Below are 20,105 nucleotides of genomic sequence, written 5' to 3'. Positions count from 1 at the left end.
ACTAGATATTATGCAATAGTATATTAAAAAAAGTCATACTTTATCATCATTATTGAATGTTTATATAAACAGGGCAGAGCAGAACATGCTAAAATATCTGCACTAAGATGGACTGTGCAGTAGTGTTGCTCTATGTTTGGCAGCATTGACTTAACTGACACAGAAGATTTCACTGGAGCACGCTAGCCACTAATTATCTTCCATAACTTAAATTTTTAGAGATGCCAGAGATGCAAGACTGCCAGTATGCACCTAGCAATGAGAGACATCAGCCATCCCTTTCAATTGGCTTTTCAGAACCCTAGAAGTAGGTTTCTAATATAAAGCTTTGTTGGTTGTCTTAGAAAATTTCTTAAATGCTCAGAGATCAACTGAATGGGAGGTGTTCTGATGGTCAGCCCAGTACAGATAGAGTCTTGGGCATCCCCACAGTAGATGGATTAAATCACCATGATCCCTAGAATATCTGGTTCATGTAGAATCATCCCTCACACCCATTTTACACAGCCGAGCGGGCGTAAAATGCACCCGCATGACTATGTAAAGTTGGGACAAGCGCTGCTTTACATTGAGAGAGCATGCCTATACTGCCTGTATAACCTCCCACTGTTCTTCCTCAAATATACGTCTCTTTCCCACTTACTCATAGCTCCAGTAGGCAAACCCCATACGAATATGGAAGATAACTTTGAGTAGCAATTTGAAATAAACCCTTTGAGTTGAGCGACCTCGGCCCTATAATTAAATATAGGGGTCGGGGATTGTAACCACAATTCCCCATCTGAATGTGCCTTAACCACTTGCCGACCACCTCCTGTACATATACGTCGGCACTTTGAAGAGGGATATCTTGGTAACGGCTGCAGCAGCTGCTGCCACAGCCAAGATATCCATCTTTACAGGAGGCGGCCATGTTTACGGTAATGGTGGTCTCCGCAGCGGATTTGCCGCGAGGTCACTGTTATCTGCGGTGGGAGGGCACCTCTCCCGCGCCCTCCGCCACTTACCGGAGCCGTCGGTATCCGCGAAGGTGATCGGGACCTGTCATGTCCTGGGTAAGGAGACGAGTGAGGCTAAGATGGGGCCCCCACCCATCTCCATACCATAGGAGGGCGGAAGTCACTTCCGCCCATACCTCTTAAAGGAACATTTTTCTGTTGTCATTTTTTCAAATGACAATTTTTTATTTTTTTTGCATTTTAGTCCAAATATGAGATCTGAGGACTTTTTGACCCCCGACCTGCCATGCTTTTTTCTATTACAATAGGAATAAAAATTACCCAATTTTTTTTAAAACAGTGAAAAAATTTATAAAATAAAGTAAAATAAATAAGGAAAACATTTTTTAAAGCACCACGTTCCAACAAGCTTGCACGCAGAAGCGACCGCATACGTGAGTAGCGCCTGCATATGAAAATGGTGGTCAAACCACACATGTGAGGTATCACCATGATCGGTGGAGCGAGAGCAATAAGTCTAGCCTAAGACCTCCTCTGTAACTCTAAACAGGAAACCTGTAAAAATTTGAAATTGTCGCCTATGGAGATTTTTAATTACCAAAGTTTGGAGCCATTCCACAAGTGTGCAGAATTTTAAAGCATGATATGTTAGGTATGATATGACATGATATGTCCCAGACACTTTCGAAGCGATTTTGAGGGGCATTCCACCGCCTTTCACATCAGCCATTCTAAGAGTTCTTCTGAAGTACCCTGATCTTAATTGGTGACCTTATTTGCTATCTAAACACAATGTTAGAAAAACACCCCCCTTTGACTGTCAGGCATAATGGCTGCCATACAGCACTATTGAAGTTTGTAGAAGACGAGGGGTGGGTGGATCCGTGGCGTGCAGGGGCACACCTGTATGGACCAGGCCTCCTCTCCAGCCAAGCGCTCTGAGTATTGGCACAGATTGTGTCAGCCGCAAAGCTGTTTGAACCAGGGGATTCCTCAACCGCACTGTCACGGAGTTCTGGAAAAAATGCTGGTTATCAGTAAGAAAATAAAAGATAAAAGTGAAACAGTCTCCGCCTAAGGGCGGAATCTTCGATGTGATAGGATATTTATGCATATTGGTCTGACTCGCATGTAGGAAGAAACAGGTAGAACAGTTAACGAAAACAAACAGTATTGCCAGCAGGGGGTCACTGCTCAAAACCCAATTTTTAATCCACTGGAAACTTGTGAAAGTAATCAAATGTCCTAGTAGGTAACAATTGACTCTTGGAGAAATAAAGTAGGAGCAAAACCCATCGCTCTCCAAACGTGTAGGGTATCTATCTCTCCCAGCTGAATATGTAGGATCTCAAGTGAGGCTCAGATTATCTTACACTAGACCCACAGAACCTATCAGTTTCCCTCCGATTCCACATGACCTGCTTCCCGGAAAAAGTGTTCGTTGGCATCCAACCGTCTTGAGACCTCAGCCGCTTTTTAAAAAAAGTGGGCTTGACCCCCGACCGACACACAAAGTTTGGCAGGAAAAAGCATAGTATACGTTACATGCAGGTGCTGTAGCAATTTTTTCTAACATCTGTAAACCAGGCCCTGCACGCTGAACCCCTGCAAAGTAATCCAGGTAGAAGGAGATGCGGGCTCCATTATGCATGACATTCTTTCTCTCTGGCTCTCAATTTATCCTCATCGTCACTAACGCGGCCTTCCACTGCTGTGGTGTGCTCCCTGATCTTTTACAAATCATGGCGGATTAGGCCCAACCCATCCTTCAACCCCCCAAAGGTCTTTTTCAGGGTATCTACAGAGGCCATGCATTTATGAACAGCCCTGAGAATATCAGCCAAACTGGGTTTATCAGCCTCATCATCCTCCATATCTTCCTCTGTGTAAGTAAGCTAAGGTGTAGTGGCTACTGAGGTGCCCTTTGTGAACAGCTCTCCCTATTTCTCAATATGAAAGATGGCAGGGGTTGCCTCTAAGTCAGTTTATGAAGTCTGCCCTGTCCCCCAGTTAGCTTCTGGGCATAATATAGCATATCTTGTGGGGGCTCTTTCCCATCTGTTTTGGGAGGCTTACTCACATCCTTCAGCTTCTCTGCACTATAAGCTTGCTGAGACTGTGCCGCCGCGGTGCCATGTTGGAGGTCCAGCTGCCCTCCTTTCTCCTGCAGCTTACGGGTCACCCTGCCACCGGATCGAGTAGCTAGGGAAGCCAGGAGGATCAGGGATGATTCCAGCAGGATCTGGCATAGATTCCAATCAGAATTCCAGCTGGGAACATGATCTATACTGGATCAAGTGCGGGAGCTCCGTGAGACATGTCTGTTCACATGCCCCACTCTTGGCCACGACCCCTTTCAATGAGATCTTGAGAAATCTGAGGATCCCAGATGCAGGAGTGCATTCTTGCGATACTTAAAGACCTGAGGCTTCCCAATATCCCACTGAAAGGCTGAATGACTTCACCAGTGCCTAGGTGGAAGAGCTGTGGTCGACAGTAATTTTCTTTTCATTTTTAACTGTTGTTAAAGTTTTTTTTTCCGGTTTTAGTTAGCAATTTTATGTGTCGTGGAGGGCTGAGAAGTTTAGAAAACCTTCTCTAGCTTCTTTCTTTTAATAAGTTGAGATCAAGAGGTGTCTGTGCACTTCTGTGTGCATTGTCTGAGTCCACTGACCTACTCAGGTACCCAAAAACCTTTGAATCATACCTGTCCTTTTAAAAGCCAATATATCATATAGTAAGAACTGTTTTTGAACAGTTCTTTTTTTATGTATAGTCCGTATATACTCGAGTATAGGCCGACCCGAATATAAGCCGAGGCCCCCAATTTACCCCCAAAAAAACTGGCAAACTTATTGACTCGTGTATAAGCCGAGGGTGAGACATGCCTGTCCATCCCTGTGTGTGTGTCCGTCCATCCCTGTGTGTCCGTCCATCCCTGTGTGTCCGTCCATCCCTGTGTGTCCGTCCATCCCTGTGTGTCCGTCCATCCCTGTGTGTCCGTCCATCCATCCCTGTGTGTGTGTGTGTCCATCCATCCATCCATCCCTGTGTGTGTGTGTCTCCATCCATCCATCCATCCATCCCTGTGTGTGTGTGTCTCCATCCATCCATCCATCCATCCCTGTGTGTGTGTGTGTCTCCATCCATCCATCCATCCATCCATCCCTGTGTGTGTCTCCATCCATCCATCCATCCCTGTGTGTGTCTCCATCCGTGTGTGTGTGTGTGTGTGTGTGTGTGTGTGTGTGTGTGTGTGTGTGTGTGTGTGTGTGTGTGTGTCCAGCCTACCTTTGTCCCGAGCCTCCGTCCCGTGCCTTGCCTCCTTGCCTCCGTCCCGTGCCGTGACTTGCCTCCTTGCATCCGTCCCGTGTCGTGCCGTGCCTTGCCGCCGCCGTCCCGTCCCGTCCCGTGCCGTGCCTTCCCTTGCCTCCGTCCCGTGCCCTCTTCGTCGGCGGCCATTGTAAAGTTCAAAAGCTGCGCCGCCGCCTTCGCCTGTGATAGGCGGAACACTGAATTTCCCAGCAGCCTGTGTTCCGCCTATCACAGACGTCGTATCATCCTCGTCCGTAGTACGAGGATGATACGATGTCCGTGATAGGCGGAACACAGGCTGCTGGGAAATTCAGTGTTCCGCCTATCACAGGCGGAGCCGGAGGCGCGGCTTTTGAATAGAATGGCCGCTGTCTGTCTGCTCGACACGCTGATCGAGCGGGCAGACAGCGATGACTCGAGTATAAGCCGAGGGGGGCACTTTCAGCCTCAAAAAAGAGGCTGAAAATCTCGGCTTATACTCGAGTATATACGGTAGTCTCATTGTTACAATAACTTGCAGTTATTGTATCTGGTTTCACAAGTTCATGTTTAACATCAGTTTATAATTTTTATGTATTTTCTGTAAAAGGAATACAGATTTCTCTGTCTTTCCCAAACAACTAGACTTATGGATATTTAATTTTGCTCATTCTACAAACAGCAAAACGAATGGAAACCAAACAAGCATTAGTACCTTAGAGACCTTGCATAGGATTGAAGACTTTTTATTTTGTCTGTGGCAAATACTTGCAATTTTTTTTTATGTAATCCTGTCACAGCATTGCAACGAAACTCAACTTTACAAACTGCCTCAAAATTTTTAAAAGCGCTCTCAATTAAATGTAAATAATAGAGGATGCTTTCAGCTTCGGAGGCAAGTACATAACATGCATGATGTTAAGGTTACCGCATTCCTCTGTTCTAGCATTTGACTGTTTTATCTGGAACAAGAAAATGGTGATAACCAGCAGAGTTTTTCATCATAATGTCAGCTCTTTCTGTTTTCTATTTCTTTTGTGTTTGTGTCTCTCCCACCCAATCCCTTTTGATGTTTTTCAGTGTTATTGAACAGAAATAAAATACCTGTTTTCCATGTTTGTTTACATGGCAGATATATCTACAGATAATGGTAAAGGATTGATCTTTATCCAAAGTCTTTATTACAGATTATGAATGCTCAATCTTGATTATTATAAAATGTTTCAAGATGTTCCTAACTAGGAAAATGAATGTCCTGCAGACTAAACATGCTCAGCAATAAAACAAATGGAACCCAGAATAAATTAACAAAAATTGGTATCGCTCTATGTATACAGACTTGTGTGAACATGGGAATTCTAACAGAATTTGTATTTTATTAATTTAGAAAAACAATAACCTTATTTGTGAAAATATGGTGTCCTGTTGACCATAGTGATCAGAAAGTATGGAAAAGTCTACATCTTTGTTCCTGTATGTGGCCTATAGTGCTCCTAAGATTTTCACATCTTTGCACATCTGAATCGAATATAAAATACCATGATGCAGTACAAAGTTTCATTTCTTTGTTACATGAAAGCAATACTGATGTGACCCAGGGAATGGAGTCGCAGTCCTGTAGTTTTTAACGGGTATTGGGTACTGGGCTGGATATTTTATACTTATAGCAAGCGGTGATCTATGCTAATTTAAAGCTGAAATTTGGATGCAAGTATGATCAATTAAACTTTGGCATGTCCTTAAAGCACACTTGTCCTAGACACCATCAATCCTCTTCCACCAGTGGTGGGCAATCCTGAATGCTGCAGAGAATGGCGTTACAAAGTGATATAACACTGTTTTGTGCAGCAATCTCCCATGAACTCAGGACAGTGTGAGGACAGTTCCTAGAACACTGGGGGGCCGCTGACACAATGACATCCTGATCTCCACCTAATTCACTCAGAGAACTCCTTGTATTCATTAAAAAAATGCAAAACACTCTCTCTATGGGGGGGGGGGGGGGTTCTGAGTGAGCGACCCCCTGTTTTCAGCAAGTCTCCTGAGCAGCACCTGGTAGATGCCAGACCTGACTGTATGTGGCACAGGCTACTACAGTGAATTTCTGCACCCCTAATGGCCCCCTGGATGTGAGATAGAATTAGATGTGACCAAGCTGGACTAATGTAAGTTTAAAAAAAAGATAATTCCTGGAATTCAGCTTAAATATGTAACTAGCCAGGTTACTAATATCTTCCTACCTTCTGTTTAGTGATATGATCACCAACATTATTTATTACATTTTTTAAGAGCCCGTAGCACTTTCTGTATATGATATTTTTGTGAACAAATCATGCTGTTTAAAAGCAACTCTGTGTGCTTGCTTATAGCATTTTTTAAATGTTGTGTACAAACATAAAAAGGGTTTACCCTGATGGTGATCTATAGAGAGTATTCACATATAGAAATGGTGTGTGCATTCTCTACCCTAATAAAAAGAAAACTTACCACGTACAATATTTTGTCTGAGACCTTCATTTTAAAGTGCTTCAATATCATCAAATTTTAATAAGTTACATTTGTATCTCAGGGAAAATATTTAGTGTTTAATATTTCCAATTTGTCCATAGATTTGCCTCCTCCATCTACAAGAGAGAGGCCTCCAGGCTGTAAAACTGTATTTGTTGGCGGATTACCTGAAAACGCTACAGAGGAGATAATTCAAGAGCTCTTTGAGCAATGTGGAGACATTACAGCAATTCGCAAAAGCAAAAAGAATTTCTGTCACATTCGATTTTCAGAAGAGTTCATGGTTGATAAAGCCATTTACCTATCTGGTACAGTAAATTCTAATTTTAGCAGTTTCCCATTACTTGTAATTTGTTTTTGCATTGTACACTCATTCTGCCCTTTTAACGACCTTGTCTTGTTTTATCCATGTTTGTGGCACCATGATGTCATCATACAAAATTCCCTGTTGTATCACCCATCACACATTCCAAAACTCAGATTATATATTTAAATTATTGTTAATTTACATGTTTTGATGATCAGCTTGTACAAACCCAAGCTATTACTGATGTTTGTGTTATTGTCATGCTTTCAAACAGATAGCTAAATAACCTACTGTTGTTGATATCATTCTTAATATTAAGATAAAAAAAGTCCTGCCCAGATCAGCTTATTTGCAATGCATCTCCCATAAACTCCCTAACCTTACCTGTAGTTAACACAGGCATAAAATAGAAAACATAAATAGAAATGGACTGTCTGATAGTTTTACAACCAAATCAATGGCCTGGATATTCAGCATATTTAACATAATTTCTGACCTAGGATATTTATTTATTTATTTTATGAACAGGTTATTGTGTTTAAAGTGTGCTTTTTAGGTAAGACAAGTCATTACAGGTGAAATCTTTTTGGTAAATTAATTTACAAGATTTAGAGACTGTTCTACAAAATGATAAAGCAGACGACAGGCAGACACTTTAATAATTAAAGGAAAAGGTTATCCTGCTGTCTGAGTCACCAGATATGTGGGTCACAAGAAAGTCCCTGAATGGCTGCTGAGTGTTTTTTTATCATCATTGAAGCATCAGAAACTTGAATGAACAGAAAATTAGTACTTGTATGTTGAAGATTAGTATAAGTCAAATGTCATGCAAAACATTATCAGGCACCAGAAATTGTATAACAGTTTCTAATATGCCTTTTTTTTTTTTTTATTCGTTTCCTAACACTTACAATTCCGACTAAGTGAATAATCCCGCTATGTTGTGTTTCTCTTTAGCTAGAGTTTACCATTTATATCAGGAGTATTGAATTAAAATTCACAAAGGTGAGTGCCACACTGCATGGTGCCACAGTACCATGCAGCTCAGTACAAAGCAGTTAGAAAAAAGGGTCAGGGACTTTTTTTTCTGTGTTTCTGCTTAAAAGGCAGCCCACTGAAATAAATGGACTGCCTACACACAGAATGCAATATGCAATGATGTGAACCTAGCCTCAGATCCTTCATATCACCATCCTTTTATTACATCCCCTGCACATCATCTCCCCCTTCACATTACAGTCCTCGGTCCCCCTCACATTCTTGTCCTCTGCCCCCTTTTTAATCACCCCCCCACTTCAAATTGCAGTTCCCAGCCCCATTCATATCACCTCCTTCACATTCCTGTCCTCTCCCCCTTTATAGTACCCCTCTTTCACATTGCAGTACCTTCAGGTGATTGGACGCTGGTAACCCTAATTACAAGGTGAGCTCTTCCCCTAGATAACCCGATTGTAGATAAGCAATAAGTACCCCAACGCATAATCCTGAAGAGGGGCGGGAGCTCTGTGTCCTGTGATGTATTCCCAAGAAAAGGATTTGACAGGTAAGCTGTATTTAAAAATCCTATTTTCTTGTTCATACATCATGGGACACAGAAGCTGGTAATTACTTAGTGGGATGTCCTAAAGCAATGCCCAAATTGAGGGGAGGCAGACACAGATCAGAAAATACATAGACCGCCAACGGACAAGAGGATCTATATTGCTCCCTGCAGCACACTGCGCCCAAAGGCGACATCCTCATGCCTCTTACCTGATAGAATCTAGTGAATATATGCACTGAAGACCAAGTTGCAGCCTTGCAGATCTGAGCCATGGAGGCCTGGTGATGAACTGCCCATGAAGCACTGCTCTAGTTGAGTGCACTTTTTTACCTGAAAAGGAGGAATCTTCTTTATGCCATAGGCCTGAATAATAACTTGCCAAATCCATCTGGAAATAGTGGCTTTTGAAGCTGCCTGGCCCTTTCTAGGGCCTTCTGGCAAAATAAACAGACAATCAGTCTTTTGTATCTGAGCGGTTGCCTGCAGATAGATACCGACTGCTCATACAACATCTAGAGAGTGCAACAATGCCCCTTCTGCGGACTGCGGATCTGAAAAAAAGGACGGTAGGACCACATCTTGATTCAGATGGAATCCTGAAACCACTTGAGGATGTCACAACACCCTGACTTTGTGAATAATCAAATATGGCTCTTTACAAGAAAGAGCTGCTAATTCTGATACCCTTCTAGCTAAGGAAATGGCTACCAAAAAGACAATTTTTTTTGTCAGAAGAACTAAAGAAGCATGGTGCAATAGTTCAAAGGGTTGTTCTTGCAAAACGGACAAAACCAAATTCAGATCCCATGGGCACACAGGAGGTTTGACTGGCAGATTCAAGCGCAGTGCCCCCTGAACAAATGCCCAGACCAGGGAATGTGAGACAAGTGGCCTTTGAGGGGAGGGGATCTACCCCTTTTTCTGCTATTTGTTAAGGAAGCTGTGACAAAGGTAGTAATCCTTCCTACTAAACCACCCAATCTAGCCTTCAAAGCGTCTTCTGTGACATAAACAGGGGCTGAAACATTGGGAGAGGCTGCAAAACCTGACAGGGGTACAGACTCATCCTGTGAGGCTGCCTCTAGTCTTGCAGGGGGGATGGTATCCTGCAGGCATTTAAAGAACCCCTAGATGTAGGCGGTGGTTTTCTGGTGCCTCTTTTACCTCTCCCTGAAGCCCTCTTACGAGGAGACATAGTCCTAAGTTGCAAAGCAGAGGTACTAGTGTAAAGTGCAAGCACTGTTGTGCTATAGTCTTACAATATATACATTAGCTACAAACTGCACACCCTGATGCCGATTCACTAAGATGCTTACTGCCCACAGCTCTGTGTCCCACTGCTTACAGGAGCTGTGGCGCCTTGGGCTTTAAAAAACGTCCGCTTTGCGCCCATGCACTGGCACGCCGTGCACGCCATACGTGATTGTGTATACGCCGGACTGTGTAGGATCCCCCCTTTCAGTTTATGTGGCAGAGCCTGCAGCAGAGGAGGTGCGCGGCTTCATAAAAACCATTGAAGGCACACAAACTACTCACAGAAGATAATCCATAATGTGTAAACTTTAGGATTGTTTTTACTTGCCTTATCCCCACCGCAGGAATTGCTGAGAACAGACAGATGCCAGCGTTCACCCATCACAGCAGGTAGCAGTGTGCCAACCTTCAGGATTCTTTGTTCCTACTCACAGGATCCTCTTCCCTGGACCTGTAGAAGACTCTGCCAGAAACTTTGTGCCACTGTTATGCTAGTTCACCAAAGCCTGGATCCCAGAGCCCAGACCTCCAAGGAGAGACATTACAGGCAAAACCATGTTTCTTCTTGTCACGAGGCCCGGGTACCATCCATCTTAGGCATTTTAGTATTGGCCTGAGGTATGGATGCGGTTGTATAGCTCCTAGCAGAGACCATCAAACAGAGCTTTCTTCTTAGCACATCATCAATATGACCAACTATCTTTGACACTGGCAAAAAAAACTGAGGTACTCTCCATAAGGGAGGGGTTATATAGGGGAGGAACTCACCTTGTAATTAGGGTTATCAGTGTCCAATCACCTGAAGGTACTATCTAACCCACTAAGTAATTACCAAGCCTCTCTGTCCCGTGATGTATGATCAAAAAAAGCAGATTCTAAATGGCGCAATTCTAAATTGACTCAAACCATGGTCCGCCATTTAGTGATGCTTGATTTGTATGCTAAACCTGTGCTGGGGAAAGTATAGTGAATGCAATTTTCTGTCCTTTTTCTAAAAATGTATGGTAGTGCTGATCCTCTAGCTTCAAATCTCACTTTGAACTCAGTGTTTGCATACCTTTTTCAGGTCAGTTATTCAGGAAGTTTTGATGCTATTAAATTGGCATGACAGCCAGGAAACTCACATTTTCACAAGCAGGCTCCATATTTCTCTCAGCATAGGCTCTCTTTAAGGGCTTACTTTGAAATTTTGACAGCTGAAAGATATTAAATTGACTATCGCTATTTTAATATTTGTGACCATCTTGTGAATTCCTTCAATGATGCTGAGAACTACAGCAAGAGTCAGAAAATCCCTGCCGCTACAATTTGAGGGAAAAACCAAGCTTAACTTACCACCAGCCTGCAGACAACCAAATAACCTAACAGTATGCGTTAAAAGCAGGGGTTTAGTCTGCACACATTTGCAAATGCATGCGTAAGCCACAGAGCCTTGTCAAGGCACCCTGGTATCCCTTGGATTTATCCTTGTCCTTGTTTGTACCTGTTGTTAGCCCTCCAATGCTTCTTACTGCGATAGCTATAGATGGAAGCAAGTGGCATATTTTTTGTATTACAATTTGCACTGGTGTTAATCGCCAGTGTGAATGTTGTCTTACAATTATCACGGAGGCTTGCCTTCAATGTAGTAAGCAAATTGTAAATAAAACACTGTGGAAAACAGCACTGGTATGTTTAAGGATTTAATAACATTTATTGAACATTTCTAACTTAAGCTTCCTTTTGGGAAATGGTTAAATGGTTAAATTGGTGGGTTTAGTTAATTTAAAAAATGACTATTAAAAATAGTTCTACTGGCTGTTATCTCCTTTTATAAGGGCAGATTAGGAGGAAGACCAGAATAAATCAATGTAGACCCAGCTATAGGTTGACATCACTTTTTGACCCTCTACCTTCTAAATGTCATTGTGATTTCCCAAAATGTTGAGAGTTTTAGTTATCTCCCATGATTGTAATAAGAATCTGATGTTAAAGAGCAAGTTCAGTCAATCCAAACACATGAGCTGCTGCTATTATCCAAAGAACACTCCAGCAGTGTTGAAGTAAAAAAAAACAGTCATTCAATTTGCCTTAACTCCACCGCTCCATATCCTGTATCAAAAGTATTGTCATCTTTTTCATCTTTGTATATCAGACTTTGTGTATGTGAGGAACAGCAAGTAGCATATAGTGCAATTTTTTTGGAATGGTATTTCTTTATTACAGGTGTTTTTAGATCACAACATTATCAACAAAAGTCAGAAGGATGGACTGCTCTCTAAATCACTGACTGCATGAAATATTGCAGCACAGATCTGAGGGATGTGAGGCTTTTTGCATCTTAAGGTTGAATAAACCTTTAAAGTGTTTATAAAGGTTCTTTTTTTTATTACAAACATGTCCTACCTGCTCTGTGCAATGGTTTTGCACAGAGCAACCCCGATCCTCCTCTTTTCAGGTCCACTGCCCGCGCTCCTGGCCCCTCCTTCTGCTGTGTGCCCCCATAGCAGGCTGCTAGCTATGTGCTCACTTGTGCGTGCTCGCTCCCAAGCCGAGTTTGGCCCTGCCTCCACTCTCTCCTCACTGGCTGTAATTGACAGCAGCAGGAGCCACTGGCTGCTGCTGTGTCTTAGCCAATGAAGAAGAAAAGACTCAGGAGAATTTTGCTCCTGTGCACATCACTGAATCAGGATTGGGCTCAGGTAAGTATTGGGGGGGGGGGGGGGGGGGGCTAAGGGGAGAGCTGCACATAGAATGCATAAAGGAACAAAAACCTTCAGTCTTTAGAACCACTTTAACTATATAGCATGTCAACCCTTTGTATTATAGTGTGCTTTTTCTGTATTTATTTTGGTAATGTTGTTTCCTTAGACATAATTGTAGCCAGAATGTAACCATACAATAAAAAGGTGTCCCCCTATCTCACCCTCACAGAAAAAGGGTGTCTTTTTGTGTCCCCTGTCTCACCCGCTCGATTACCTTGCATGCTAGTTACAAAAGATGTCACTTATTGCCTCTGAAGCCTCCACAGGTTACATGTGATGGATGCAATTATTTAATTAGCACATAGAAATACCAACTAGCTTCTGGAGACCCAAAACTGTGTGGTTGTCATAGAAACTGCAGAAATGCAATTAGCATCCTGTCATGAAGTTTGACTATTTTTGTAAATCTTATTGGGCTTGTTTGTGTTATCAAACCATGTCCAGTCTCATCTGATCCACTTATCAAGCTAAAGCATACCACACTTCTAGCCCTGCCAGCTGTCACACGAATTGGAATGCCGAGAGGCTTTGACAGTTGATTGAGCAACGACCGTCTTGACAACTTTAAAGTTTGTTCCAGAATGGTGTCTATTTTTTAAAGTAACACATTGTACAGACAAACATGTTCTGCCTTCCCTTTCTCTTGTATCATGTTCTCACTTAAAACTTTAATTCCACATGGGGTCACACAGATGTATATTAACTGCAAGAGAAAATTGATAGTTTTTAGAGTTTAAGATTTGCTTATGCTGTATTAATAAAAAAAATAAAAGTGATAGCTCTGATTACTGTAGAGTAGCATTTCTCTTAGGTTTTTATTTTTTTTCAAATTATTTATAGAAATAAAGCATCCAACAGAGCAGTACAATACAAAACAATGGTGACATCTCACAAAAGACAAACAGAAGTAGCATCTCACCGGATTCTAATGTACATGTAGTGCCAGACAGAGAAATAAAAAATATGAATGGGTAATTGAAACATGTCTCTTAAAGTTAAGGAGGCAACCATGGAAAATATTGCGGGATTCCCGCCACAGTACTCTCTCAGTCAGATACACTAATTTGGTAAAAAAAAGAATACGAGGGAACCAAGGGATGCATACAAAGCACCAGAAAGATGGGTATAAAGTGCAGAAGGGGGAGAGGAAATAAAAGCAAGAGGAAAAAGAAGGGGGGACGGGGGGGGGGGAGAGGTGGCAAAGCTATGCTGTTTTTCAGCAGGACCATGCCCTTATCATAGATAAACATGTTCCAATATGACCATATTTTTGTGCATTGCTCTCATCTGTTTTGGGCAGTAAGTACTAAATCCTCCAGTGCATTGATGCTCCTGACTTTGTTGAGTCACATCGCAATGGAAGAAGGATTGGGATCCTTCCAACGTAATGGAATGAAAGCTTTGGTGGCATTAGGCATGTGACGAAGGACTGATTTATTTTATAGGTCTTAAGAGGGATTTGTGAGCAATAGAGCAGGAAAAATGCAGGATCCTCTGGAATCAGAAAGTCAGTGAATTGTTGAGTGATCTTTTGCACCTCCATCCTTCCCTTACATTTTCATCAAATTTTTTCTTGCCATCAACTCATTTATTATCTCCCATCAATGAAACATAAGATTGTGTTACATAAAGGTCAGATGGCAGAACTAAGAGCATAGATGAAAACTGCACATTGGCTGCTGGCGATGTGTGTTCTAGGCGCACACAACATAAAATATATAGAAACTGTCCATTGTAAGGAACAAGTTAATCATCAGTAGAAGTCAGGGAGCACAATTTTTTTTTTTATAGCGTGTGCATTTTTGTAATTACCTCTTCTTAGTGATATAAAATGTAAATAAGCCTTAGTGCTGATATTACAGATATGTAGAGATGACGATAAAATAAATAGAAAAAAACCTAAATGACTAAGGCCGCGTACACACGGGCGGATTGTCTGCCCAACTTAGTCCGCTGAACCGTGTTTCAGCGGACAATCCGCTCGTGTGTGGGCTTCAGCGGACTTTTTCAGCGGACAGTCTGACGGACTTTGTCTTTCGGAATTTCCGTAATTTTGTCCGTCCAAATTTGGTTTTGTCCGTCCAAACTTGGTTTCAGCGGACAGTCCGCTCGTGTGTAGGCAAGTTGGACGGACTAAGTATGGTGCATGCTCAGAAAGGATTTACACGGCCGAAGGTTGCATTGCAGTGTATTGGACGTCGTTTTTCTAGTCCTGTCGTACGTGCTGTACACGTCATCACGCAAGTTTTCAGCGGACTGTCTGTTCAACGTGTGTGGTCAAGTCCGTTCATTCAAAAGTTGAACGGACTGTCTGTCGGATTGTCTGACGAACTTAGTTGGGCAGACAATCCACCCGTGTGTACGCGGCCTAAGCTGCGATCATGTCAGTGTTTTGTCACTTTAAAATTAATGTTATATCTAATGGTGCACTCAAGTCAACTTTCTTAGATTGACTGCTCAAAAACATTATAAGTGCTTCACACGAATCCAAAATGACTGGGGGCTCCCTTACCAATATATATCAAACTGTAGTCACCCCTGTGCAAATATACAATGTAATGTGCAAAACTTATGTAAACAAATATCAAAAAGTGCAAGGTGCTGTGCAAATAATGCAATTTTGAATATGTGAAAATTCTAGTATATACCAGAAAATATTTAAATACCAAATTGTAAATCTATTAAAGTGCAAATGTGCTATTTCCCATCAACCCGGCTATTCATTAGCGTAAGATTGCAGATAAACCATACATAGTCACAAACATTTGTGCAAATAACAAAAATTAAATATAAATATGTATCTCTGCAGACAACTATAGCAGTGTACTAAGCTCAACAAATACTTAAAAATCAATTATGACCACAGATTAGCATATATGATAGTCGCATAATCCATTTCCAGACTATCATATATGCTAATCTGTGGTCATAATTGATTTTTAAGTATTTGTTGAGCTTAGTACACTGCTATAGTTGTCTGCATAGATACATATTTATATTTCATTTTTGTTATTTGCACGATTGTTTGTGATTATGTATGGTTTATCTGCAATCTTACACTAATGAGTAGCCTGGTTGATGATAAATAGCACATTTGCACTTTAATAGATTTTCAATTTGGTATTTAAATATTTCCTGGTATATACTAGTATTTGCACATATTCAAAATTGAATTATTTGCACAGCACCTTGCACTTTTTGATATTTGTTTACATACGTTTTGCACATTACATTGTATATTTGCACAGGGGTGACTACAGTTTGATATATATTGGTAAGGGAGCCCACAGTCATTTTGGATTCGTGTGAAGCACTTAGAGTGTTTTTGGGCAGTCAATCTAATAGAAAGTTGACTTGAGCGCACCATTAGATATAACACCTCTTTTTAGTGGCATACACACAGAGGCTGTAGCGGGCACCTGACCTGTTAGGAGAATTGGTACTGCTCTATACCTATGCTTCTCTTACTTATCCTTTTATAATAACGTTTGAGCTTTCCATCCCATCAGCTTCTTTCCTTTGTTTTAATTAAAGGACAACTGAAGTTTACCTTCAAATAAGCTAAATGCATATTAGATGCAGCAAAACAAAAGGGGATGCAAATTCTTACAATTTGTTTTTTTCCAGAGAGCAGCCACAGCCCGAGTAGAAAAGACACATACTCTGTGCATGAAAAAGCATTTGTCTCTGCAAAGCTCTGACTTGTACCAGAGGTGGAGCTTTCTAATCATCAGGGAGCTTGAGATTTGCCAATTGTAGAGCTATGGCTCTAACTTAGCAGACCACTGCTTCCTCATAGAGATCAAGGGTAACTCTTTACAGCATGCTGGCAGGGGACAGACTTTGTTTTGATGCACCCAGAATGTATGCAATATTTATTTTCTGGCTAATATTATAACCAAGCTATTCTCGTTGAATAATATGTGGCAAATAGTAATTCAGGGGAAAACTTCCTCTCCGTCTCTGCTGTCTATACTGTAGGTATAAGGGTAGCGTGTCTAAATGTGTGTGTAAATCCAGGCCTGAAAAAAATAAATAGTTTTTGTGATTAGGAAAGCACACTTTTTTTTAGTAAGTTGATTATGGTTTTATAAAAGCTCTGATCTTGGTTGTAAGACTGCTTTTAAGACAGAGTTTTAGATCCAGTAGGGCCCTTTAGAATTTTGTTATGGGGTCCTGTTTTGTTGCTCCTCTGGGCAGTATCCTTACTACATTGTGTTGACTTTATCGTTAACAATAATAACCAGATAACATTGTTTTTTCAAAATCTTTGTTGTTTTTTTTTTCTTTAAATCAACAAAACTAACACAAACACAGTGCACAATCCACGTTGGTCAAAATATGTATTCATCATTGAGATCTTCCTATCTAATGAAAAATGTAACGTCATAATAAACAAAATAACATCATTGTTAACAAAAAGGAGTGAATCCTGTACATAAAGGGTGTTTATAATACTAATACATTATTTTTTATTATTATTATTTGTTAGGTAATATTAGTAATGATCTGTTTTTTATGTTCTTCTTTCTAGTCTGTGAGTTTACATATTATGTTTCCATAAAAGTAAAATGGGATGCCCAACTAACTTGGGCCATTTTCTTGCTTTTTTATTAATCTGCACATTTCTGTAAATATCATTATTAAAGCATAAAGGTTTTATTCTATTACAAGAGCATCAATAAAACATATTCATTCAGAAATGTGACTTAAATATTAGCATTATGATTGGAACTCTTTAGTAATATATATGGTCTTCTTATTTAAAGGTTATCGAATGCGTTTAGGATCCAGCACAGATAAAAAGGACTCTGGTCGCCTACATGTAGATTTTGCACAAGCAAGAGATGACTTCTATGAATGGGAATGTAAGCAGAGAATGCTTGCAAGAGAAGAACGTCATCGACGTAAGATGCAAGTGGACAACCTGCGCCCTCCCTCACCACCAGCAATTATGCATTATTCTGAACATGAGGCAACCATGCTTGCAGAGAAGCTGAAAGGTATAGCATAGTGTGCTGTAGCTGCAGTGACCTGTATTACCTTAGGAGGATTTGCTTCCTTATAGGAATTTGAGGGGTTCAAATATTTTTATGACCAGAGACCTTACATAGATTGCCCAGTATGTCCTCATATTCCCTTTTCAAGACAGTGGAAATAATTATCATCAGAACCATTAGGTATGACTTCAGAATATGTCATTAGCTTGGTTTTAATTTACACATGGATAGGAAATTTTAGCATATTTATTTATAAAGTAATGGAAAAATCACAAAAAAAAACAAGCAATCTACAAGTAATAAGATGTTGCTGTTTTTGTGTTACCAAAACCATGAAATTAAGGTACAGTTACTGACAATATTATTTGCATCTCATTTGACACATCAAGTTAATTTTTCACTTTGATTTTAGGTTCAATAATTCAGAACATTATCTTGTATTTTTTTTTTATTATTTAGAGAGCTCCCTTTGTACTTTCATCATTTGGTTCCCATACCCCAATAGGTTTGGATACCTCCAGCTAAGAAACTCTCATGTAATACAGATCATAACATTTTTTTAAAAAGATAGTGCAGTACATATTTATTATTGCACAGTTATTGGCATTCACACCTAATCTTTATCAGCCAAATATTGTTCAAATTCCATGTTATTAATGGCTATGGTTTGGAGGCTGGCAGGTTAGGTGAAGATTAAGTTCCCTTTCTCATCAGTCATGTTGTAATCATTGAAAATATAAGGTTGTCACTCTTCATGAAGAAGGAAAGCCTGAACAAGAGGAGTACTTTACATGTTTACATGATTAAAATCCCCTCAGCCACCAATGTGTAAAACGTATTAACGACACCACCACCATTTACAGTGTTTGTGTTTTTGCCTGCTCCCTGATGATGCATTTTAAAGTGGTTGTAAACCCTATACAACCACTTTTGCCTATAGGTAAGCCTATAATAAGGGCTTACTTGTAGATACAATGAATTTCTCCTAAACTTGCACAGTTTAGGAGATATTCACTGTATACGCAGGTGCCAACGTAATCAGCACATGCACACTGAGAAACGGCATGTACATGCTGTTTCTTCAGCTGCTGTGCCATGGCCGGCAGCTCCCGCACGCATGCGTGGGAGTGACGTCATCACGGCTCTGGGCAATCACAGTGCCGGAGCCCGCAAACCCGAAAGTAACATTCCGGAGCGGTGTACGGGGACTGCTGCAACATCATCGTTCTAAGGTAACTATTTCATAATGAGCTAGTATGCGATTATTATGTTAATACTTAAGGAAATCCTGATGAAGTGAATATAGAAGCTACCATTGTTGGCCTCTCCCTGTGAAAATGCTAGCCACCTGGCTATCATGCTGATCAAATGACATCAAGGAGAGGTTTGCAGATCGGGACAATGAGGTTCACTTTAACTTTCTGTGTTCCAAGTGAGGGATTCAGAGAAAACTGAAGATAAAAACAAGAAAAAATTGTTTCTTTGTTTAACCACTTCCGGACCAGCCACCGCAGTTTTACTGCAGCAGGTTGGCTCAGCTGGGCAAATCAACATTACCATATGTCGCTTTTCCTTTTGGCCACTAAGTATGAACATCAATCTCTCTCCCTTCCTAGACAGTCCCATCCCCCCTACAGTTAGAACACACCTAGGGAACACTTGATCTTCCCCTAGTGTTAACCTCTTCCCTGCCAGTGACATTTACACAGTAATCAGTGCATTTTTTTTAGCACTGATTGTTATATGATTGTCAATGGTCCCAAAAATGTGTCAAAAGTGTCCAATTTGTCACCGCCATTACTAGTAAAAAAAAATAATAATAATAATAAAAATGCCATAAATCTATCCCCTATTTTGTAGACGCTATAACTTTTGCACAAAGCAATCAATATACGCTTATTGTAATTTTTTTTTTTACCAAAAATATGTAAAAGAATACATATCAGTCTAAACTGAGGAAAAAATTTGTTTTTTTTTTGTTTTGTTTTTAAGTGTAGGATATTTATTATAGCAAAAAGTAAAAGATATTGTGTTTTTTTTTTCTCAAAATTGACACTCTTTTGTTTATAATGCAAAAAATAAAAACCTGTGCTCAAATACCATCAAAACAAAGCTTTCTTTGTGGGAAAAAAGGATGTCAATTATATTTGGGTACAGCGTTGCACGACCGCGCAATTGTCAGTTAAAGCGACGCAGTGCCATATAGCAAAAAATGGCCTGGCCATTGAACAACCAAATCTTCTGGGGCTGGAGTGGTTAAGCAATTCTTTATAAACAAGGGTTGATCATTTCAATTCTGTATTGTAAAGGCTGAGATATCGAAGCGGTTATCTATGACCTCATTGCCTTTTGTTTTGGTAAAATGTGTTGCTCTGCACTTGGCATAGAAAGACGCTCTGATCTTAGAAAAGCTGGAAAAATACAAGAGAGATAATGTAGGGTTGCTTTGATGTAGTTGAGCCTTAAAGGATCACTGGATTTTTCAAACACATTTGC

At 40.6% G+C, this 20,105-nt stretch overlaps 1 protein-coding gene across 11 annotated transcripts in view; it reads left to right on the top strand.

Moving 5' to 3' along the window:
* Positions 1–20,105, top strand: part of ENOX1 (ecto-NOX disulfide-thiol exchanger 1) — a 784,997-nt gene that overhangs the window by 604,479 nt on the left and 160,413 nt on the right. For 10 of the 11 annotated variants that reach the window (XM_077483208.1, XM_077483202.1, XM_077483205.1 and 7 more), the window contains 2 exons: positions 6,863–7,069; positions 17,379–17,612. In XM_077483208.1, coding sequence (XP_077339334.1) covers positions 6,863–7,069; positions 17,379–17,612 — 441 coding nt within the window. The remainder of the gene's footprint in view (positions 1–6,862; positions 7,070–17,378; positions 17,613–20,105) is intronic. The other variant, XM_077483201.1, reaches the window with a different exon arrangement.

Source organism: Lithobates pipiens, unplaced genomic scaffold (genome assembly GCF_037356315.1).
Source record: "Lithobates pipiens isolate NorthernLeopardFrog02 unplaced genomic scaffold, aLitPip1_a1.2 Scaffold_16, whole genome shotgun sequence".
NCBI classification, from domain to species: Eukaryota; Metazoa; Chordata; class Amphibia; order Anura; family Ranidae; genus Lithobates; species Lithobates pipiens.
This window is presented reverse-complemented; position numbering and strand designations above follow the sequence as displayed.